The sequence below is a fragment of the Endocarpon pusillum genome (genome assembly GCF_000464535.1).
Source record: "Endocarpon pusillum Z07020 unplaced genomic scaffold scaffold5276, whole genome shotgun sequence".
NCBI classification, from domain to species: Eukaryota; Fungi; Ascomycota; class Eurotiomycetes; order Verrucariales; family Verrucariaceae; genus Endocarpon; species Endocarpon pusillum.
The window spans coordinates 48,778-71,907 of NW_006916496.1; the positions used below are offsets into that span (position 1 = coordinate 48,778).

At 49.5% G+C, this 23,130-nt stretch overlaps 6 protein-coding genes across 6 annotated transcripts; 2 read left to right on the plus strand and 4 right to left on the minus strand.

Annotated features, from left to right (window-relative positions):
- Nucleotides 1–564: 564 nt before the first annotated feature.
- On the minus strand, nt 565–2,203 carry EPUS_05404 (uncharacterized protein; the record flags this gene model as incomplete). The annotated part of the gene is made up of 2 exons (XM_007806274.1): nt 565–2,138; nt 2,197–2,203. 2 exons carry the CDS (start codon nt 2,201–2,203, stop codon nt 565–567), a joined length of 1,581 nt encoding a protein of 526 aa, XP_007804465.1.
- A 133-nt stretch (nt 2,204–2,336) lies between these two features.
- EPUS_05405 (uncharacterized protein) lies at nt 2,337–3,815 on the minus strand (the record flags this gene model as incomplete). Its single annotated transcript, XM_007806275.1, has 1 exon — nt 2,337–3,815. The coding sequence occupies one exon, from the start codon at nt 3,813–3,815 to the stop codon at nt 2,337–2,339; it is 1,479 nt and encodes a 492-aa protein (XP_007804466.1).
- Nucleotides 3,816–10,095: 6,280 nt separating this feature from the next.
- Nucleotides 10,096–12,252, plus strand: EPUS_05406 (uncharacterized protein; the record flags this gene model as incomplete). Its single annotated transcript, XM_007806276.1, has 1 exon — nt 10,096–12,252. The coding sequence occupies one exon, from the start codon at nt 10,096–10,098 to the stop codon at nt 12,250–12,252; it is 2,157 nt and encodes a 718-aa protein (XP_007804467.1).
- A 635-nt stretch (nt 12,253–12,887) lies between these two features.
- EPUS_05407 (uncharacterized protein) lies at nt 12,888–14,678 on the plus strand (the record flags this gene model as incomplete). Its single annotated transcript, XM_007806277.1, has 1 exon — nt 12,888–14,678. One exon carries the CDS (start codon nt 12,888–12,890, stop codon nt 14,676–14,678), a length of 1,791 nt encoding a protein of 596 aa, XP_007804468.1.
- Nucleotides 14,679–14,832: 154 nt separating this feature from the next.
- Nucleotides 14,833–18,482, minus strand: EPUS_05408 (uncharacterized protein; the record flags this gene model as incomplete). Its single annotated transcript, XM_007806278.1, has 2 exons — nt 14,833–17,088; nt 17,160–18,482. The coding sequence occupies 2 exons, from the start codon at nt 18,480–18,482 to the stop codon at nt 14,833–14,835; spliced, it is 3,579 nt and encodes a 1,192-aa protein (XP_007804469.1).
- Nucleotides 18,483–19,984: 1,502 nt separating this feature from the next.
- EPUS_05409 (uncharacterized protein) lies at nt 19,985–21,874 on the minus strand (the record flags this gene model as incomplete). Its single annotated transcript, XM_007806279.1, has 1 exon — nt 19,985–21,874. One exon carries the CDS (start codon nt 21,872–21,874, stop codon nt 19,985–19,987), a length of 1,890 nt encoding a protein of 629 aa, XP_007804470.1.
- Between the last annotated feature and the right edge of the window lie 1,256 nt (nt 21,875–23,130).

A 23,130-nucleotide genomic window follows, 5' to 3' on the forward strand; every position in this document is an offset into this window, starting at 1 on the left:
AAACCTCTCAACAGGTGCCGAGTCAGCAGGCGCTTGGACGAATACCTACTTAGTAAGTACACAAAAACAACAAGGGTTGTCACGCACTTCAACCTGTCAGACTGCGGCTGAGTTGAAGGTTCTCCTTGTTCTCTTCTTTTTACGTACAGATTTCTATTCGAATTTATAGCAGATATCAACGCCACGCAGCAAATATTGAACACGTAAGAAACAGGTAGAGGCGAAATCACAAGCAAAACAAGCTGTCAACCTGCTGTGCAGAGTACGTAGAGAAGCAAATTGTTTGATAGCTAGGGGGGTAGAGAGCGGAGACCTACTAGGTAGGTACAATTGGCTGTGCCGTACGGCGGGATTAGAAGCGAAATTTCAGTAGAACTTAACTAATCAAAAGCAGGCGAAGCGCAGGATTACGCATATGAAACCTGGCCAATAGGCCCTCTCAGAAGATCAACGCAAGCTTTGCCATAGTAGCGCGGAGAAGAGTAATGAGCTGAATTGCCAGCTCCGCAGTGATTCCAGATATTTGCGCTAACCCAACAATGGCCGTGGCCGTGGCCGTTTGGCTCAATGGTGACTTCGAAAAACTTCCTCAATGTACCTCTCCCCCAGCATTTCGCGTACACTTGACCCAACGATCTCGTCCAGCTTCTTCTCGGCCGCGTTGGCGGCATCCTCATTGGCGCAGACGAAGACGATACAACCTGGGTCGTTGAAGAGCTCGGCGAGTTTCTCCCTGTTGGCGGTGAGACGGTCCTGTACCCGGATTTTGTCTGGATTGCTCTGCACCAATTCCAAAGTCCCGAAAATGCCTGCTTTGGCCGCCGGACGAATCAGGTGGTCGATTAGGATGGAATCTTTGGTCTTGAAACCCGCAAAAAGATGAATTGAACCCGACGTGTTGGAGACGCCGAGGTGGGCATGGTGGTTGACCAACTTGGGCATCGCACGCACCGCTATGCTGGACCCGACAGAAGATCTGCGTGAGGTTTGCTTGCTCGTGAACGTTTTCGCTTCGTCGTTGGCCCGTGGAGTGCCGCCGAGGCCGCTGGTCCACTCGAGGTCACTCATGCGGCTCTGAAGCAGAGACCGGACGGGACCCATGCCCGAGCCGGTCGCAATGGCGATGAGAGGCGCGTTAGGTCGCTGGGCGCGCACAAGTCTCCAGGTGTCTGGGCTCGCCTGGCCAAATCGCGCTTTCGCTCCAATGGGGGCTTGGAGGAGCCAGATGTTGCTGAATTTGCCCATGTCGTTGACTTTGACCAACACGTCAACCAAGTTGCCGCTCGACTCCTCTTGAATGTGGTCCAGGTCATTACTCGATTTTCTTTGGCACGAGGCCACCGAGTAGAGTCTTGGCTGGACGCTGCCCATGTCTTTACAGGCTTCCTCAACCAATTTGTCTGTCCAGGGGAACTCGACTCTGTCTAGGAGATCACAAACTGCGAGGTTTCTCAGCTCACATTTCGCCTCTCCATTCAGATCACCGAATCCGGGATACCAGCCGAGAGTTTTGAACGGGCGGCTGAGATCGACAAAGCGGCACAAAAAGCCGAATGCGTCCTCGGAGTGCCAGTTAAATGGAGCATTCTCCTGCAATCCGAGAGACTTCAGAGCGCGTCGGACCTCGGCCCGAGGGTTGGGCGCCAAAAACTTCAAATGGTCCATCTCGTGGTACTCTCGGTCACCAATGTCAAACGTCACGCAAACCATACCGTTGGGGTGAGGTCGGTACTTCTTCACCAGGGTCGCAAAAGGCATCTCTCTCAAGGCTGTGGTCTTGTCTTCAACGTTTTCCAGGCTGGTGGGAAGATCGACCTTGTGAAGGTTACCCAGGAACAGATGGTCAATGTTGTTAAGCCACTGGTTGAACGATTCCCAGTCGGGGTTCTTCACCGCGGTATCGCCCGCAAAACAATGGCCGAGCAGAGGCCGACAGCCCATCGAGGACATGACCTCCTGTATCTGTTTGGCGGCTGCATTGTAAGTATCACCGTATGTGCTATCGCCGTTGGCAAAAACCGAGAAGCGCGGCGCTTTCTCTAGGGCTTTGGCCGAGCTGTACTCCCTGACAAATTTGGCGGCATTGCTCGGAACATCTCCGGAGCCGGTGGTGCTGGCAATGATCAAGATCACATCCTCTGGGGTCACGTCAGCCAGTGACAGGCTGTTGAGAGCTTTTCGGCCTCAAGCTCGAACGTGTCATGAGTGTCTGCGATCATTCGCTCGAGAGTGCTGTACAACTTCCGGGCCATCTTGCTAGCATTAACGCCGCTACTGCACGAGAAGATCCTGATCTTGGGAGCTCGTCCGTGTTCGTCGATCACGCCTCGCAGGCCCTAGGACGGTGTCTCGGCGTCTTCTCTCCGTTTCTGCTCGAGCTCTCTTTCCCATGCCTTGACGGGATCCTGGACATGTCGGCAGATCATCGGCTTGGGCTGGTAATTAGGCAGACCGCCTTGATGCCAGATAGGCACGATGGAACCTTGAGGAGGAGCTAGCCAGTACGGGTCTGCAGGAAGTCGGTAGCCGACGACAGCCTGTCGATCGAGATCATAGTTCTGGTACTTGATGGAACTGGTCATAGTATCGATCATCATAACGTGAGCGCAGAGAAAAGAGTAATAGACGGCGAAATTGAGTTCTGCCTGGGCTCGAGACAAGGCGACCAGGGTCAGGTACTCTTGCAAGCTGTCAAAGGGGGTGTCGGGCTCGTCGCTCAGGCGACGACGTTGGGCTACTTCAGGGAGCACGTTGTAGCGAAAGGTGTCGGCCAGGTCGCGGACGCCAATCTCAGCGTCCATGACCCAGCCAATGAAGGGGGAGCCGGTGTACTGGTTGCCACCAATATCAAAGCCTTGCCTGCTGAGGGCTGGCGCCATGACCCAGCAAAGGTCCATTTCTCGGAACTCGCGCTCGAACCGCGGGTGCGAAATGGACACAGTCCTCCGCAGTTCGGGGGGCAATTCGGCCATGTAGGGGCGGTCACCTTCCGCCATGGCGATGAGGGGGAGGATGTCCCAGCGCGTTCGTTTGCGAGGTGGTTTCCAGCCAAACCGGATGAATGCCTCGGTGAGCTCAACGTTGGCAGGGTCACCCAGCACCGAGTCGTCAGCCTGTCGATAGCCGGCGAACTGCAAGACTTGTGTGTTCCACACCATGGGACCACGTTTGCCCGGGAGGCGCGGTGGGAAGACGAAGCAGGTGGGTAGAATGCGACCTCTGTTGAAAGCCTTGACCATGCCGTCAAGGATGGTGTGGACCATCTCCCGACTTGTGGTGACTCGTCGAAGATCGCATAGCGCCAGGTGCATGTGTTCGGAGCGCATGATGCACCTTCTCGAGTTTCTCCATGCGGCTCGCAAGCCGTACTCGAGCTCCTCATAGGTCTGTTCCCATGCACCCCCAGCAATGCCTTGGAACTGGTTCCCTTGCTTATCGGTGACTATCTTTTCTTCTGAGGTTTCCATGATCTGGACCAATGCTGTCTTGATACGTTGGTCCAACAGCTCGTTGGACTCGATGATATCCTGGTCGCGGCATTCGCGAAGGAATTCAACCGCTTCCTGCTGAATCTCCTCCAGGGGACGATCTCTGCCTACTCTTGGCTCATGGATCCGTGTCATTCGACCGGCCTGGCAAAAATCGGGAGTACATCCTGTCGGCGCCAAGGTGCGGTGGACTTTCTTGATCAGCCCATACTCTTCTTGCGCTTTAGCATAAATATTCATTCCTGCCAGGCATGGCGGAGGCTTTGCATGACCATTCGGCGCTGCGAGCGGGGCTTGATGCCCAGTTTCGCCATGCAAGATACCCATTTCCGCAACCGTTGAGCTGGGTGCTATGAGTTGATGTGGTCAGAGAGGGGGGGTAGCGATAGCGTGATGGTCGCGGCGTGTGGTTTCCAGTCCTGTTGCAGGCAAGGTTGAGACGGAACATGGTATTTATGTACAACATCCGACGCTGGCTTGGAGTGGATCGGTCGACACGGACCTGTATCACGTTCCGATCTTCAGAACCTGTATGGAGTCCAAGCACACGTGTTAAGAACTAGTGGCGAAGGTACTGCAAAGCTACTTCTAGCTGGCAACAAAACCCGAGATCTGGAGTGCTCTATCGCAAGCCCTACTGCGTAGTGCAAGTAGACAATGCCGTCTAATTGAGGAGGGTGTTCATGTCAACCACGGTCCTAGTCTGGCGAGTCTATCTCTGCGCTCCGACATCTCAAGGACATGCTGCGGTCGGATAGGCCTTCCTTTTATCCACGGGAAACGAGACAAATGGGTGACTGAACATTACAAATCATGGGACTCGAATGTTCTCTCCATCTCCAGGTTCTCCATCAATTGCCCAGAGACGGTGAACTAGTTTTGAAACTCTCTAGAGGACACAGGGTGGTGTATACGTTGATCTTGCATCGGGGAAGGCAACGGACACTTTCCATCTTATCAGCCCCCCTGCAGGATGATTAACCGGGCAGATTCTGTCGCTAGCGACATTGTTGGTTGGGCCGATTTCGGCGGTGATCTGATCAGCAGACACAATGAACTGGGCACACTCCCCCGACTTTATATTGTAAAATGAGGAAAGACACTGTGGGTGAATTTGTCATTGGTTGAGACAGTCTTCTATACTCAGAACACCTTGCTTGTCTACAAGAATAAAACGGCCAGGATTATCCATCTAGAGGAAGGAGACGCTGTATCGGAGGAGTGGGCCTGTTATTATTGTATAGTGATGGTTGAAGGAGTACTAGTTAGTACTGATGATAATGCTCGTGGTTGTAAGGGGGTGAGTGATCTTTTAGAGTTTTCTCAGTAATCATTTTAACACTAGAAAAGGAGGAGAGTGAAAGTCTTAACGATGATTGTTGAACTGATGATAGTGGTTGTAATCACGCTGTGAGTGATGATTTTCGTTGTGATAGGCTCGACGATCGCCTAAGTAGAAGATGTTTCACTCTGAATGCCCTGCCTAATTTGGTGGAAGGTGACTCGCTGTTTCCTTGACCATTGTGGATGTTTGTTAGCATTTTGTTAATGGTCGTCGTTGTTGTTGGACACACTATGCAAGAACATGCCGAGCTGACTAGGGCAGATTTGTAATAATGCCTGGCACGAAGCTTCGGCTGTGGTCCGGTGGTGGTGGTGGTGGTGGTGGTGGTAGTGGTGGTGACAGTGATGGTGCTGAGGATATATTAGCTTGGAGTTTCCGGTACTAGACACCAGAATATGAGACCGACCTCGTTTACCACGGGGAGTCATTGGTCTAGAGCTCAGGCGATCTTGGTAATTCGCTCTAAGCACAGTAGATGCTCTGATAGCTCAAACTTTCAGCACAGTCTGTGTGCAGGTAGTGTCACTGGAGCGGAATCGACCTGCATAATACGATCTTATCTTGAAGACGGGTGCTAACCAGCTACCTGGGACGGGAACGAAGATCATAAAGGGCACTAATGAAGTCTATCTTGGCTGAGGCATGTGTTAAGAAATTCGTGACTCTCCTGCTGGTTTACCACCAGCACCCCGTAACGTTAGGGTAGCACAAGTAGTCGGCCAAATGGCAGTACTACGTAAGCCACCGATTAGAATCAATCAGACTTACACACCACTTTTGTTTCGAGGTCTCTTTTTCACTATTAAGCCAGTGGCTTAATACGATTACAGCCAGTTCAGAATTCGCAGTCGTCTTCCACAAAGATCGATTCAACCTCTCAAACTCACATGAATGGCTGATCACTGTTTTCTCAGGCCTCGTCTAGCTTTGAGATCTATAACCCAAACTTTCGCGTTGTGGGTGCTGAAAATTGTGGATGTCTTCGTCGCTCAAGAATTCGGCCACGTGGACATATGCCTTGGCCTGTATGTATGGAGTATCCGTGGCCCAATGAGTGAGGACCTTCGGACACCACTTGCAGGGTGGAACCCCTTACCAAGCCCGTGCGCAGCGCGTGGTTGCCACTGTGTAACGCGATTATCACCGCAACACGAATTTAACCAATTATGTTTCTATTTTATTTACGGAGTCGTGCGTCAAAAGTAGCTGACTGCCACTAACTTAGTGTCAAAATCTATCCCCTCCGTCCCTGAACAGGGGTGTAGAATGCCGTTATTAGCGCTGTCGATCGCTCTGAGGGGGTCCAAAATGTCAATAAACAGTCTATTTTCGGCGAATTGAGACTATTCTATCTATCAACTGGCTTCAATTGAGCGATGATATCGTTGCCAACAATCCCCTTGGATACAGAGCCAAATTTGGCATTTACTGCACTTCCAATGGCTCTTAGAGCCGCCAAAAATAGCCTCGTTGGCGCCATTAACAGTCAGTTCTGTAATATCTACTCCAAATTTGCGTTTAAGTGCTCTCTTGCGTGGACAACCTGGTGGATGGAGCTTTCCCCATTCGCACCGGCCGTCGCCCTTCTCTCGTACCCATTTGTGGTGGCGTTGAAGGACTGTAGTGGGTAAAGACTGGGATTCTTCTTGTTGCTCTTTTTTCGAATTATTTGAATGAAGTAATTGATTGCACAGGGCGCTCATAAAGACCCTATAGCTATTATGACTCTGCTTGCGCGTACTTTATTTCCATAGCAAATAAGCGTTAACGCAAGCAATATCAAGGAGGAAGTAGAACAAGGGCCACCACGTTCGATAATTCTGCTTGCGATGATATATAAAACTCGTGCGTAATTGATTAGCTTAGTCTACGCCCTTTATATAGTGGTTATATTCATTAATAGCTGTTAGAATAAAGAGCTTCTTAAGCGGTTAACCGTCAAAAATAAGCAGTAGAATTCGTTGATTTTTAGACGTAATTTTTGGGCATCTCTGTGTATATTAAACTTTATCCTTAACTTTATAAAGGCTGTGAGTAGTTAAAATAATGCTAACAGCCTTATTATCTTACTAAATAAAACAGAAAATATTATTATTAATAATCTCTGCTATTATAGAGTCCTATAGTAGCTCATTTTGCTTGAAATAACTCTAAAGATGTAAAGGAAATCTGTCAGCTTTTTTACGTATTATACTTATGTAATAGATCTCTATTGCTAAAAGACACTATGTAATAGGCATATTTAGAAACAGATTATTTAAATAAACGCAGAATTTAAGCTGTTTTAGAAGCTATTTAGCCAAGCATAAAACAAGCACAAATATAGGTGCTAATAAGGTGCGCTTAACGCCTACAGAGCGTGTTACGAATCCTCCCGCGACCTACGCCAAGGACCATATTCCCTGTGGCACTGACCATGGCTCACAGAGCTCATCTCGGACCCAGCTCCCCGCCGCTATTCTAGCTATCACTGACGACAGGTACCCACAGTTGTCTGTACCTGGCCTCAGCGAGATAAGGGGCACGGACATGTATATAGAGCGTTGTGTTCCCACTTTCGTTTCCTTTTCTTCACGCTTCGTCTTGTATATTAGGCCTAACTATAGCTCTCCTAACAGAGTACAGATATAGCCAGCTTGTTTTTATTTCTTTTTTAAGCATTTTAACTTTATCCATTCTAGAGTGAAATAATCAGCTCAAAATATATCTATAATCACTAATATACTATAGTTTGTAGCCTATATTAATAGACTTATTCTTTAGCTTAATTATATATTTTGAATAGCCTGTAAAGGCGATTATAGCTTTATTAATAGCGATATAAGAAGAGAGATAAAAGGAATTTTAATAAGCAGTTTAAATAAGGTCAGTTATGCGTTGAATTTGATACAACTAGGGTGCTTTTAAAGGCGCAGGAGAACTATTTGTACTAAAAAAGCGATAAACAAGTTTGAATCGATCTCGACTTATAAATTAACCTAGATTATGTAGTTTCTAATAATCCGTTCGTACTATCAAAGGGTACAAGCTAAAATGGAGATTTATCCTTATAAATACACGTATTTCTGCTAACGTAATAGGTACCTAGTGACATTTCTCAAGGAAAGAAGGATTTTGCAATTTAGATGCAGCGTATTTATTAGTTTCTTTAGAGAGCATTTCCACCACGAAATCGCTAAAAAAGAGCTGAAAAAAGCTCAATTCAGATAGATCAGTGTATTAAGGAGCTCCAATTCGATTTTGAACGTAATTGGCCTCAAAATGAGGAAGTTCTGTTGAAATGAGTGTCGACGATTCATCTGTGCATTCTGGCGTCGGAGCAATCACTGCCAAGGCTTGATCAACTTTATTTCGATCAACGTTTTTAGAGTCAATTTTGGGCCGTTTTCGCTGCTCATTGTCTCTAGATATTCGTGGAGGTGAGTTATCTCTGTATCTCAAAGGAATTTGCGTATTTCGCTGTGGTCGTAACATGGTTGGTGGTTGAAAACTTATTCAAAAAAAGAGCTGCGGAGAGCTGTGACGATCAGATGCAACTCAAAAAGCTTAATTTTACGCCAAGAACACTAATAACGGCATCAGGGACGGAGGGGATAGGTAATACAGCCATGCAGTCAGCATGCAAGTAGCAGCTGTGGGTGCAGCGCTAACCTGCCGGGCGCGCCACTCTGCGGTCACGTGTGCTCATTTTCTGTGCCAAGGCATAGGAAATCCTATTTAGGACATTACTAGATAGAACTGTACATATTTACACCACGAAGAAGACCACAACAGAGCTGGCAGTATCTTCCTAGCAGGGCGGTACTTCAACAACTAGAATGTGGCTGACAAGCTAGCATCTTGATCTTAGCTTGTGATGATTAGTGTCTTAGCTTACGGTTAGGATCCCAGGGGAGTGCAAGGGCAATAGAACAGTAGAGGGTCGATGGATTGACGTATTGAGCGCCGAGAACTAGAATCTATGTACAAGAAGAAGGATATAAGTAGTATGATATCCTCTTGAGTCCTTTGAAGCGTAGAACAACGAATCTTCTGCGTACGATGATGCAAAATCCACCAGAGTCCTCTTGGCTCTCATACCGTGCACAAGACACGCGCTTGGCATGCTTGGCGCGCATAACAGCATCAAAGAACTAAAGAGGCTATTCTATTACCTATATCCTTCTTTTTGTACATAGATTCTAGTTTCTTACGCTTCATAAGTCATTTCATTAACCCCCTACTGCTTCCTCGCCCTTACACTCCCCTGAGATCCTAACAAGTTGAGCGCCATCTCATAGTGTAAGTCCGATAGAACAGAAGTCCATACAGAATCTACACAGGATCCTCTACGGAATCATCTGCGAAATCCTCTACGAGATCCACGCAGGATCCATCGCAGAATCTACCACAGAATTCACCGCAGAACCCACTACAGAATCCATACAAGATTCACACAACCTCCACACAGAATCTCCACAGAATTCTCACACAATCCACACGAATTTCAAGAGCCTCTGGTTGCCATCAGTATGATGGAGGCACTGCAGAAGTTCTGAACTGTCCACGAGATCGGTAACACGATGCAAAGTTTCCCATTCCCAATCCATGTGGGCGGGGCATCACCCACTTAGAACTCACCACCGGATTCTTGAAAGCCGGGTTCGGATGGCCAGAACAGCTCGCAGGTTGTTAGTGGGCGGGAAAGCCAGTAGTCTTGTCACAGACTGCATACGTAGTAGTTAGCATGATACGCCAGTGATGTTATTGCAGAGTCAAAGTAATCATGGGTGAAGGCGCCATTTCCGCTGCCAGTACGTAGTACTCCGTACTGGGCTTCTGACTCGTATTGCCCGACGGGATTTGCCTGTTCCGGTCGGGATTTGCTTGCTCCGGGCGGATCTGCTCGTTCCGAGCGCCCAAGGCGGGGGGAGGTTTGCGGTAGTTAGGGGTAGTCGGTTAGGTACCTGATTGGTTAGCAGTCTTCAATTATGATGCGACAACACTGACCCAAACGATTGCTTTGCATTCTGTGTGCACCTTTCCCGCCCTCAGAACCTTCCCAAAGAATCCCTCAAGAACCCCCCCATGCTAAGAATCTAAACCCCCCAGCATCTTCCAGGAGCCGAAAACGCGCTGTAGATAATAAAGACATGGCTTGCGGTCACCAACTCAAGGATGACGATTTGCTGGTCGTTTGTCAGTCTACAATCAATGTTCCCGCCATCGTTTCCAGAGTTCCGCTGTGCCGGAAACGTATCATCCTGCTAGCCAAAGGACAGTATGGCTGATGATCACGTCCAGTACTTGCGCGACGAGGAAGTGCAAGACTTCTTGAATGATCTCGACATTGACAAAGACGGCTTCGTCACTTACTTCGAACTCGAGTCCAAGCTTGACCAGGTCCACAGTGAGATTGCTCCTACCCCAGCACCACATAACCTGCATCATCAGGACAGCGACCAGAAAGAGCGGCACGCCTTTCTCCGCAGTGTTTTGGGTACAGAAGCCGACAAAATCCCCTGGGAGAATTTCGCCGAGATTGTCAAGACGTGGAAGGTGCCCTCTCTGATCCAAGACAAGGAGGTTGAAGACGAGGCCTCGCAATACTTGAAATCGCTTGCCCTAGGTCGGAAACTCCGCGCACGTTGGGAAGTCCACGGCCCGGTCTGGGTTTTCATGACTCTAGTGGTGTCACTTCAACTCGGCTTTGGAATCTGGCAGTTGGTCAAATACCTTACGGGCATGCAATATCGACAAGCCTTTGGGTGGGGACTGGTGTTAGCGAAGACGTCCGCCGGCGCCTTGTATCCAACATTATTCTTCCTTGTCATCTCCATGTCCAGATGGCTGGCGACATTCCTCAGGAGATTCTATCTCCTCTCCCGCTTCATCAACTGGGATCTGTCGCAGTCTTTCCACATCAAAATGTCCATTTGCGCTCTATGCCTCGCAACGGTACACGCAATTGGCCATCTGACGGGAACATTTCTGTATGGTAGTCGGCCCGCGCAACAACCTAAGGTTGCAATAATTTTAGGCCTAGAGGCGGTTCCCCGGCCATACAGAACCTACATTGCATCTCTTCCTGGCTGGAGTGGTCTCACATCTCTTATCTTATTCTATATAATAGCAGCCCTAAGTATGCCGCAGGTTAGGAAATGGAGCTATGAAATCTTCCAGCTAGGCCATTTGTTGATGTTTCCTTTACTTGGACTGCTGTGTGCCCATGGAACTACCCAATTAGTCCAGTTCACCATGCTGGGATATTGGCTGTCAATCCCAATTATTCTCGTCCTCGTTGAACGAATAACCCGAATTTTGCTCGGCTTCCACCGCATACCGGCTAGAGTCGAAGTGCTCGATGAAGATACTGTCCGTGTTACAATCACGATTCCCAAGCATCGCTTGTGGAACTATGTGGCTGGTCAATACGTCCTGCTACAAGTACCTCAGATCTCGTTTTTCCAATGGCACCCTTTCACGATCTCAACTTGCACAGATCGAGAAATGCAGCTTCACATCAAAACGGATGGAGACTGGGCCTCGAAGCTGAAAAACCTGACGAAAGAAAATGGCTCAGAGCTGAAATGGGCCGGGATCGACGGGCCGTATGGAGCTCCAGCTCAGCGATTCTATGATTTCGATCAAAGCATTATCATGGGCGCCGGGATCGGCGTCACGCCCTTCTCAGGTATTCTTCATGATTTACGCGTCAGTTCGGACGAAGGATGGGCCCGCCGAACGTCCTCAATATCCAGCACATCAAGAAGAGCATCAACCTCTTCCTCTTCCATAACCGCGCATCCAGCACACCGGGCGCCCACATCCGACGACCAAGCCCAGCAGAGCGCGCTCGACCGCATCGATCCGAGCTCCGAGAAACCCACAACTCCACCATCCAAATACCGCCGCATCGACTTCCACTGGACCGTGCGCGACCGCAACTATCTCCTCTGGTTCTCCGACCTGCTGAACCAGATCTCTCGCCCGCCACCGGGCCAGACGCACAACCCGAACCTCGACATCCGCATCCAGACCCACGTGACGCAAAAGCGCAAAAACATCTCCACCCACATCTTCCGCCTGCTCCTCGAGAAACACCGCACGGAGAGCCATCCCGCCTCGCCCATCACGGGGCTCCTCAACCCGACCAATTTCGGCAGACCGAATCTGGCATACATTATGGATCGGCATTATGAGGATATGCTGGAATTGTTGAAGAGGAGGAGAGGAAAGGGGAGGGAGGATGGTGCTGCTGCTGCTGCTGCTGGGGATGCAGGTGGTGGTGATGATGAGGAGTTCAAGGTAGGGGTTTTCTTCTGTGGTGCGCCCGCCATAGGGCATGAGTTGGCGGATCGGTGTCGGTTGTTGACGGCGAGGGGGAGGGAGGATCGGAGCTTGATTGAGTATCATTTCATGACGGAGGTTTTTGTGTGATTTGATTGGGGTTGGCTTGGACGGTTGGCTGGTCGTGGAAAAATGCCTGGATATTGCTTGTGAAATCTTTTGTTCTTAGTATCCCCAGTGTTACTGAATCTGGGACATTACTATATAGGCCATTACGGAGTATACTTCCGCGATTTACTGTAGTAGTAAGTACTATCAAAGCTTGGCAAGGAACATCAAAATCTCAGATGCAACTTTTCTACTCTCTTAACGTTTATTTCGTCTTTTAAGACGTTAATTCCTTTTACAAAAGATTACAGAACACGTTACAACTCTCTTAATTTTATGTTTCCAAGAATAGAATCTCTCACAAACATATATATACGCTATTCCTTAATCATTCAGTTGACGGAGATCTTCTGCGTAGTATCCGTCAAATAATAATAACCTATCAGTTTTGGCTAAAAATCTTCGCCGGAAGACTCTCGAACCTGGCTTCTTGTCAAAGCAGTATCTCCATGCAATCCCGGACTTCGTCTGGACTTAGAAACTGAGCGCTCACTGGACGGAGAGAACCGCCGTGTTTGACGTTCGGGACTGCCATGCATGCTCTCAAGGCCTCTGACAGCGGAGCCAAATAGAATCGATGCGCTCCTGACACTCACTCAACCTCAATCTTATCCAAGATGTCCACCAAGATACCAGGAACAACTATTGGTGGTTTAGTGCTTGTTTCACTTGGACTCAGCATAACCCTTTACAAGACTACCCTGGAGGCCTATTCGGTCTTCACCACGGCGACGAGTCTGGGCCAAGACGTGTCTTTCCTCCATGCCGAGCTGCTCATTCAGCAAGAGAGACTCAAAAGATGGGGCGACGGTCTGGGTCTGAGTGGAGAGACCAACGAGCCAGACGAACGATTGAACTCGGAAACAAGCCTCTTTCAGGCCGTTGTTGCTGCCCTCGCTAGCATCAGGCTGATTCTCACAGACCTCGACGATCTCACAACGTTGTACGGCGTTGATGTCCAAGATGAAACCACAGCTCAAAGGCCTTTACTCGAGGAATTGGCGGCGACGAAACTTATGGACAGCGAGGCTTTGCTCAGAAATTATGATCGTCGACTGGAGGACGCGAAGGGACTGCAGAAGCGACTGTCGATCATGAAGAAGCTTCACTGGGTGATCCGTGATAAGGAGAAATTCGAAGGCCTGATCCAGAAACTCACAAAGTTCAATGACGGTCTTTACAGCTTGTTATCGCCCCTGGACGCACAGCTCCTGGCCGAAGCCCTGGCCGCGCAGCTGTTGAGAACGACAAACCTCGAGCGGTTGATGGCACTGAAAGCGGCAGCACAGCGATCACACGTGGATATAGCCTCCCTCGCCGAATTGCGATATCGCGCTTCAGGACTCAGTCAACAAGCTTTCAAGTCACCTAACATGGAGAAACGTCATAGTTGTGTTAGCCTGACGACTCGACCTACAACGATTTTCCAACGTCGATCAACCGGCACATATACGGACGAGCAAGACGCCGAAATGCAGGGGATAGCGACGCTGATCGAGTGGAAGGTTTTTGAAAGTGGTCTACCGGGAGAAATGGCAGCAGCGGTGGAGCGCAACACGAACGATCTGGCTTACTTCCTCCAAGCCCAAAGCAGATCACCGGGCCTCCGTTCATTGAGTTGCATTGGGTTCATCAAGATGCCGGTGGAGACAGCCGAACACGTAAGATATGGACTCGTCTACAAGGCACCCGAACCACGGGCTCCCGTCGCGTCGCCTACCTCCCTGTACGACCTGCTACCTCAAAGCGAGGACGAGCATATCAGTCACGAGTTCGACCTGGGAGACAAGTTCCGTGTGGCACAAATCCTCGCCCAATCAGTCTACGAGCTGCACGTTAGCAACTGGCTTCATAAGGGTATCTGCAGCGACAATGTTCTCTTCTGGCCGAGAAAGGGCCCCAAAGTTACGCCCACTTCGGCATATTTGAGTGGATACGAATTCACCCGACCAGGACGCCTCCGAGACAATACACAGCCAGCTGGAGATGTGGCGAGTAGTGTGTATGCCCATCCACTTTACCGCGAAGGGCGTGTAAAGTATCATCGTCTCTTCGACATCTACAGCCTGGGTGTGACACTACTTGAAATTGGGCTGTGGGCGAGAGCAGGGGAAGCTGTAACAAAAGAGACATCTGTCTACGCTGTACAAGACCAATTGATTGAATCGTGCGAAAGCGAACTTGGGCCAGCAATGGGTGCCGAATACCGGACTGCAGTCAAACTGTGTCTACGAGGAGATTTCCAAGTGGAAGGTCTGCATATCACCGACAGACCTGAGCCTTCCTGGGATAACTTTGATCCGAGAGAGATTGCGCGCCTCGAGGCCGCAGATGACCAGGTCAATGCCGATCTCACAACTGAATTCTACATGCACGTGGTAAAGCCGTTGAAAAAGCTCTATGCCTGAATAACACGGCAAGGGTGCCAGGCTAGACCCAAGCTCCACGTTCTGCTCGAATTTGAAAGCACCTGGCAGTTACCAGCCCATCTAATGCTAGGACACTGGGAAATTGATGGGTGAAAACCCAAAGCATTTAGCAACGGACAAATCTCCGGTGCGATCATTCGGTCTTAAATCCAAGCCTGGAGAACCTAGACCGTGTATATTCTCCAACAACAACGTCTCGTGCTTCTAATTCCGGCGACATTGGAGATGCTTTCTCTTCTCCCATAGCTTGCTTCAATAAAGTATGGGTAGACCTCAGATTCGAAAGACTAACCCACTCTCTTGGTGTGTTGATCTGAGATTGATTGAGCAACGAAAGCTGCTGAAGAGCTAGATCAGCAGGAGTCATTCCCCCCTTGTCACGAATGTTCCAATCTGCGCCTGCGTTCAGCAGTCGCCGGGCTGCAAAATATACACCAAATTTCGCCGCGAAATGGAGCGGAGTTTGGCCTCCCTGCGGCGCATCCTGCTCTGACGGGGCTCTGGTACGAGCGTTGACTTTTTCAACGTCGTTGAAGACCTTGAGCAGCATCTCCAGCTTTGCATCTCCAGTATTCGGATCACCAAGAAGGTCCATTGCAGAAGCAGCAATATGGAGCGCCGTGATTCCTGTCGAAGGATTCAGTACAAATGGGTAGACTCCCTTCTCCAGATAGTAATGCAACGAACGGAAAGAATCCCACGTCGGGTCTGCTATAATGTTGCTGAATAGAGGAGGCTGTCGGTCCGCAAGAAAGGCGACATCAGCGCCGTGTTCCACCAACAGGTCTGCTATCTTTAGATGACACTGTAGCACTGCTATCTCGTAAGCTGTTAGATTGTCATTCGTGGTCCTCTCGTTCAAATCAACCCTCCCATCGAGCCTAATCGCGTGTAACACTTGTATTGAAAAGTCCTCATCGCCGGCGCCCGCACATATGTGAAGCAGGGTATGCCCCTTAGTTTTGCGGTACGTGTTGGCGCCTATTTTAACGAGATACCTCACGTTTTCTATCCTTTGGGAGGCGATAGCTTGAAGCAAAGGCGTTCGGTCGTGCTCTCCACATGCCGTATTGACGAATTTGTCCCACCCGATCTGTTTGCACAGCATGTCAAGGAAATCCACATCGCAGTAACCCGCCGCGGTATGAAGGGCCGTAGTACCATCGCCGTCAACAGAATCAGGCTCGCACCCACTGGACAGCAATAGCTCGATGGTCTTCTTAGCGGCGAGCATATGTCCGGAGCCATGCGCCAGGATTCTATCATACAGGGAATTGCAGCAGATCGCATGGAACAATATGGTCTGCTCCATCGTATCCATGCTCGCAACACGCTCTAAAGTGGCATGGCGAGATTCCAATAACTTCTCCACAACGACGAAATCATGTTTCGACACAGCTCTAACGAGAGAGCTGTACTGCGAGCACTCATTGAAGGGATCTGCTCCGTGTTTAATGAGCACTTCAACTACAGCAAGTGCGCCTGCATGAACAGCCCAGTCAAGTGGAGTACCCAGAGGGAATATATCGAAAACAAGGTTGTTAATCTCAGTTTCGGTGTGTTGAGCTTCCAAATCTGCACCTTGAGCGATCAGGGCACAGGCGAGACGGTCGACTTCAGACTCAGGTAGGGCAATCAACCAATGTAGAGGAGTTTCTCCGCTTGTAGAAGCTTCCACACTAGCTCCATGTCCAAGGAGGTACCAGGCGGCTTGTGCGTTTCCTGCGCGGCAAGCGCAAAGCAAAGCAGTCTCGCCTTTAGCATTTTGTAGATTTATGTTGGCGCCATCCTCGACAAGCTTCCGGAGGATATCGAGAAATTCTAACGAGGCCGCCAGATGGATCAGATGGTGACCACGATCGTTGAGCGCGGTGGTGTTGATTTCTCTTGCGGTCAGACTGCGGCCCAGTTCCAGCACCTTAGCATGGCTTGGGATACGCATCTCGTCTTCAACGCGGATAAGGGCAAACCGATGTTTCCATGCTGACATTGCGACTGTGAAGCTCTCAGGGTCAAGTGGCTTGAGATCCTTTGCGGCTTGGATTGATCCCATTCGTGTAGCCTCACCGAGCCAGTGGAATATGGTAGAGGATTGAAGTCGGCTATCAACTTCCCTTAATGCAGAATGCTGGACGCGCGTCAATCTCCAGATATCTGCTTTCGCCTTGCTGCTCCCCAAGTGCGCGGCCTGGACGGACCATCTGCAGCCCGCACACAAGTCTGGCGCTACACCAAACCCATTGACGTAGCATACCGAAAGCTGATAGGCTGCTTCCGCTGCCATCGAGGCGTCTTCACTTATCTGATTAGCCACGAATTTCAGAGAGGTGATGAGTTGTTGCTTCACAATAGGGCTTTCGTCTTCGAACATCTCCCAAGTCCTATCAAACTGGTCACAACACCGTCAGACTTCACTGGAAAATGGCGGTGAAAAGAGCGGGAAGGAGACCAAATCCTTACTTCATTGTAAAAAGGCTCAGGTGGAACCGGAAATATTCTGCTATCCGGAAAGCTGGCAGGAGAACTTGATGTCTCCCGATGCTGACTCGGCAGTCCAGTGGACTTAGATTCCCAATTGGATGTAGTGGGCGGCTCTCTGGATACCAAGGTTGGGCTCTCTGGTGGAGGGTGGAGTAATGGCTCTAGCATCGTGACTGGTTGTGTCATACCACACCGCTTCGTTGGCTTCAGAGCAAGCATTTCCTGCAGCAATCCCGCGATGACCTCTAAGCCCCTCTCGGTACTTTGAACTTGCAACTCCTTGACTGCTGTGCTGGACAGTTCGTCAGACCGCTTCAAGGACTCGATCTCATCAATAAGAGCCTCTCTCCTGTACTGGTGAGGTGATTGTATTGCCTGGAGAATCGAAGAGCGACATAAAAACCGCCACAGAAGCATCCCGTATGAGAACACATCAACCTTGAATATTCCCAAGCCTTGCAATGAGTGGGATTGTTCCGGGGCGTTCCATGGTCTCGTGCCTGCCACACCTTTAGGCAAATTGGTGTCTGCGGTAACATCCATAATTGCTGATCCGAAGTCGCTGAGTTTTGCAATGTCACCCGATGCTGAAGTCACGCAGATCAGTACATTCTCAGCCTTGACGTCGCAATGTACTACTCCACGATCGTGGAGAAATGATAGCGCTTTGGCAATATCGTAACAATACTGGAGCTTTTGGGATAAAGGTGCATCGGAAAGCTCATCTGACAAGGTATCCATGGAATATAAGGCCTGTTGCAGTCCCAGGACCGGCCAAACTGATATTGAGCCGTCTTGATCATCTGTCTCATAGTCCCATGTCAGACCTTGCAGATCAATAAAGTTTGGATGCTCCATTATGCTTGAATGTAGCAAAATTTGGAGCTCTGCTAGTAGCGATGCGTATCGAGGGTTTTGCTCTTCCCGGGAACTGGAGTTCAAGGGATCGAGAATTCTCGTCCGCTTGAGTACAATACTGTCATCAAGAGACCGGATTTGGCCAGGCGGGAGGACGAGCTGATCCATGGTTCGTTCTTCCCTGAAGACGAGAAAGGAGCCGCCCGCCCCAAGCATAGCAAATGTGTTCCTCGGACGCATGCTTCCAGGGAAGAGGATTGGTATTTCATGCTCAATGATGAGAGATATGAGACGCACAAAGTCCACATGGGGGAAGTTCCCCAGATCATTGGCACTATCACTTCGCTCTTGGTCATCAGTATTTTCCTGAAGCACACGATCAGCTCTGCGCGCAAATCGCCTCCTCTTCCTCCTGAAACCGTGTTGCTCGACCTCGCTAGACATCTTACGGTAGATCTCAACAGATGGGGCAGTAGGGGCTTACAGCTGTGGGGGGAGAGAAACAGTAATGCGGCTATGACTGTAACAATTCTTACCCACGAGGATGAAAATTGCTTCACCGTTGCACGTGTCGATTTTTTTTATCAGTTTTGGAGTTTGTGTGTTTTCTGAATGGGTATGACGGTTTGGAGAGGGATGGAGTAGGGGTATAGCAGACTGTTACAGGCTTAAAGCCAATTCAAATTTTTGGATTTTTAGAATCCATTTTAGATTCTCCGCAGCCCTTACTAATAATCATTCTATCCTAACTTCACACTACAGGAGTATGTATAAAGATTTAATTGATTAACTGTAAGGTACTTTGTACTCTTAAGAGAGTTCTCTTAAAGAGAATTCTTTTAGAGAGGGTGCCCCTAGAGAGGGGGTCACTAAAGGTACCTCTGAGAGAGTGTCTCTAAAGATGCCCCTAAAAGGATGTCTCTAAAAAGGTGTCTCTAAAAGGGTATCCCTAAGGGGGTGTCCCTAAGGGGGTGTCCCTAAGGGGGGTATCTTTAAAAGGGTGTCCCTAAGAGAGTGTTGTAAAGTGATCTTAAATGTTCAAAATGGATTTTGAAAATCTAAAAATTTGAATTGGCCTTAAGCTTGTAACAGTCCGCCGTACAGGGGTCAGGCTGCACCGAGGACAAGATATGGGGCTCAAGAGATGATGATGGTGAGACCCCTTAGCCAGCTATGCAGTGCCACCTCATGTACGTTCCCAATTTAGGTAGACTGGGTACTGGTACCAAGTTCCTGCACAGGCTACTACTTGTCCAGCTCACGCCAAAAAGGGCCTGCAGCCCCCGAGATATATTCTCCGCTATATGCTTGAATTTTGTAACAGGCTGATACCACAAGAGGACATCTCCTATTCTCACACCATCATAGTGAGTCATTCTAGCTCGCTTGATATGCGGTGTTGAAACAATCAACGCTCAACGCTCAACGCTCAACGCTCAACCTATGTCCTACCAAGAGATAAAATTCCTCGGGGAATTGAGATTCCAAAACGCTCTCCACAATACGATGAGTTTGTCGCACAATTGCGCATAAATCCAGCATGGAGGGTATCTCTCTTTCCAAAACATGAGGAAAAGCTGTCAAATGCAAGGCGCGAGCTTTTTGACAAATCCCTGAAACGAGGCCAATGCAACTGGAACCATCTCAGAGTCAATCGTGCCCGGGGCTGTGAAGCTCCCAAAGACTGCATGATACGACCACTCCACGAGGGTATCTTCGGGGCAGAATGAAAGAAATGACAAAAAGAGAAAAAAAAAGGGCTTGCTGCTTAGCGACAGGGCCTGCTCTAAGTGTACTAGAATGATATCAGATGGCTCAAAGTACCTGGGACCTTCGTCAGCTCGCTTGCGTCCCGAAGACAACCTTGCCAACATTTGGTATGTCCAAGTTTTATTGCCTCCATTCCTCAGAGAGGATTTTTGTGCTGTTGATCGTCTTTGGAACCCCTAACGCTCAAACCCGTAGGTGCCATTGAAGGATTCGGGGCTGCTGTCGCGATCCTCGTAAGTTTGGCTTCGAGACATTTCCTCAGCCACCAAACTTGCTACAGCCGCTGTGGATCCGTCGCGTCCTCGAGGTTCAGCTGTCCAGTCAAGTAGAACGCTACTATCATAGTCTTCGTCACTATCATCTTCGTCGCCAGAATCAATACCGGCTTTTTCCATCATGTCGTCACTCTCTTTTCGTCGGAAATTCAAACTTTGGCGTCTATTCTCAGCGCGGTGTAGTGCGGTAGTGAGAAGAGGAATCATAACACCTGCGACTGCAGCGCATCGCATCAACCCGTCCAAACTGGTCCACACAGCAGCCGAGGCCAACCCAAGCCATATGGAGGAAGCGAGACAGGGTCCTAGGTCACCCTTGGTCATCCGCCCAGCAACCCCAATTATGAACGATAGAAGCAGTGCGCCAATCCAACTCGAACGATTCGAGCCCTGTGAGGGCTCAAAAACTTGTTCGGCAAATGCAACAGGTATCCTACTCAGCGCTAGGTAGACCAGGCCAAGGTTCAGAATAGCAGGAGATATCATTCGTAAAGGAAATGTCAGAGTGCTAGAATTCCTAGAATCTGTGACACAGCCGGTCCAATTGCCCCGTTTTGGATACCCATGCGCTGGTCTGGGAGTGATGTTCTGGACCTGTTCACCAAGGCAGTCCTTTTCAGCTGCTGCATCATGGGGCTGTGAGAGCACCACACCAACTGGCGGCCACATTTGGCTATGGTTTTTAGCCGAGGAATGAAACGATGCCGCTGTCAAATCTCGCAGCAGGCAATCTTTCGGAAGCAGGGGCCCAGGACAAGCCCTACTCCGAGGAAAGACTTCGGTCTGCCTATCCGGGCTTTCTTGCGTTGTCGTGGTGTTGAAGAAATTCACGATACTGGGGCGGGCTAGCACAGCAAAGTGATGCTGGATTCTTCCGACGTGTAACGACCGGTCGTCTGCTTTGTCATACCACATTTTGGCCACGGCAGCCCACAATTTGCGGTCCCTTATGTCGGCTTCTTCAATGGCCATTCGATATCGCGTCAGATCATCCAAGCATTCAATCCACGTCTCCTCAAAACCAGGTACAGATTCTGTGAGGAATGCCATCATTGAATAAGTCATATGGTCCCCCAAATCTAGAAGCCGGTACCGAAGTAACTCCAAAAAACTGTGAATGCCATGACGCCACATACGTGTGGGCATTGAATATTTGGTGGCCAACCTCCCTAATGCTGGCGAGGAAGAGGGATGCTGACTAGCCAGGAAGAAATCGTGATGCTCATGGAGGAGTGTACGGTGGAGAGCGACAAGAGCTTGCCATTGCTCAGCGCCAAGTTTTGTTGTTGTAGTAGCTTGTTGCTGGTCAATCTCGAGGCATTTGTTTTTCACCATTACCAAACCAGCGTAGATACCTTTAACCTCGTGTACAAGCTGCTCTTGAGTGATTGGACGAGATTCCGGGTGTAGGAAGATACCTGAGTCTGGTTCTTCGCGCTCGAAAGACGGCGATCGTTGGCCTGATTCAATAGAATTCGAAGGATAAGTGACGACGTTGTCTTGTTCCTTGGGATTCATCCTGCAAGGGATCTGCTCAACCCGAGCGACGTAATTTCTCGGATAGAAACGAAACCCTCCCGACGTATGGCCAGTCGACAAATCAACTGCTGTTTTCCTAGGCGTGGGCGGCGGGATACGAGTGGTCTGGCTCTTAGTTGTGAAATGATCAACCACCGAGAACTCTACCGATCGATATTTGGCGGGCGTGGCGACCAAGTCTTCGCTGGTGAGATAGAAGAGATTGAGCGTAGACAGCTCTTCGTACCACGAGGATCTACCTATGGTAAGCATTCTAAGTGTCTCCACACGTGCGTACCAGAGGCGGGCTTACTGTGTATCTCTGGTTCAGTGGGTACCTCGCAGGAATTCCGACAGTGGGTGTGGCCTTCGTTCTGTAGTTGGAGGGCCACAGAAGGTTCGATGCCGCTAGTGAAGATCAAATATCCTTCGGAGAAAATCAAGTTAGTCCATGATTGTTTCTTTGTACAGGCCCAAAGTATTGGGCAGCTGGGGAGACGAGTCGCTGTAAACCGGGTTGACTTGAGGGCTCAACGATCTGAGTACAGGGCAACAATTGCTCTTCTCCCGTGGCCTCTTTTCGTTATAATTCCTCCAAGTGCTTCTCCGTGATAGTATGTCAGACCATCTGTTTGAATTTGGCCTACCTCTAGGAATCAGAGGCTTGTTGAGCCCAAATTTAGGTTGACGGTTGACAGTAGTTGTCTGTTCAGGCCTGCATTTCGTGCCGATTTTGGTTTTCTGCTTGTACCAGAAGCGGGTGCTCTCCAGATCTTAATGAACACTGGAGGATAGTACGCTGGTCAGAGCGAACCGTGCTGTTGACGATCCCTCACGTGGTGTATCGTTGCTCTAGAGGGCTAAATGGGCGACATAACGAAGGAGGGTCAAAAGGGAAAGTGGGCAACGATGGAAGACTGGAGCTTGATCTTGAGGATGCTGTGCCAGTAGTATTAAACCGAAAGCGCGTGGCCGATGCTCGGTTTGACCATCAATTCAACGGGTCAACGAGGGACTAAGGTGGGGCTTGACCACACTTGCGGCTCCCACATTTGAGGCTCTCACATTTGCCTTATTCGTCCTGCACTTCGGGGTTGCGAACCACTGCGAACCGTGGAGGGGCTGCTGAGAGCGCCCAAGGCCGACTCCCACCTTTTTCCCCTCGCGACTTTTGCAGCCTGGTCCCGTCAGTCTGCACTGTTTGACTTGACAGGCTCCATTACCCTGTAATAACATATCGGTATGGTGATGGAAGCATGGAGGACGGCTGAAGCCTGTAACGGCCGATTCCAATTACAATACAGTCTTCTACGCGGGGTTGGAAAACGTACAGAAATTAGCCAGGAGAAAGAATTCTGTAGAAGACGTATATCGAAATAAATATACCAACATGTCTTTCTTATTCCCTCACTATTAGGTTCAAATCCTCCGTACACTCTCGTTGTCCCAGAATGGCGGCTGTCAATATTTGAAATTCATAACAACTTACTGTCTACCTGGGTATGAAGATCCGTTGCGAAACTTAGCTG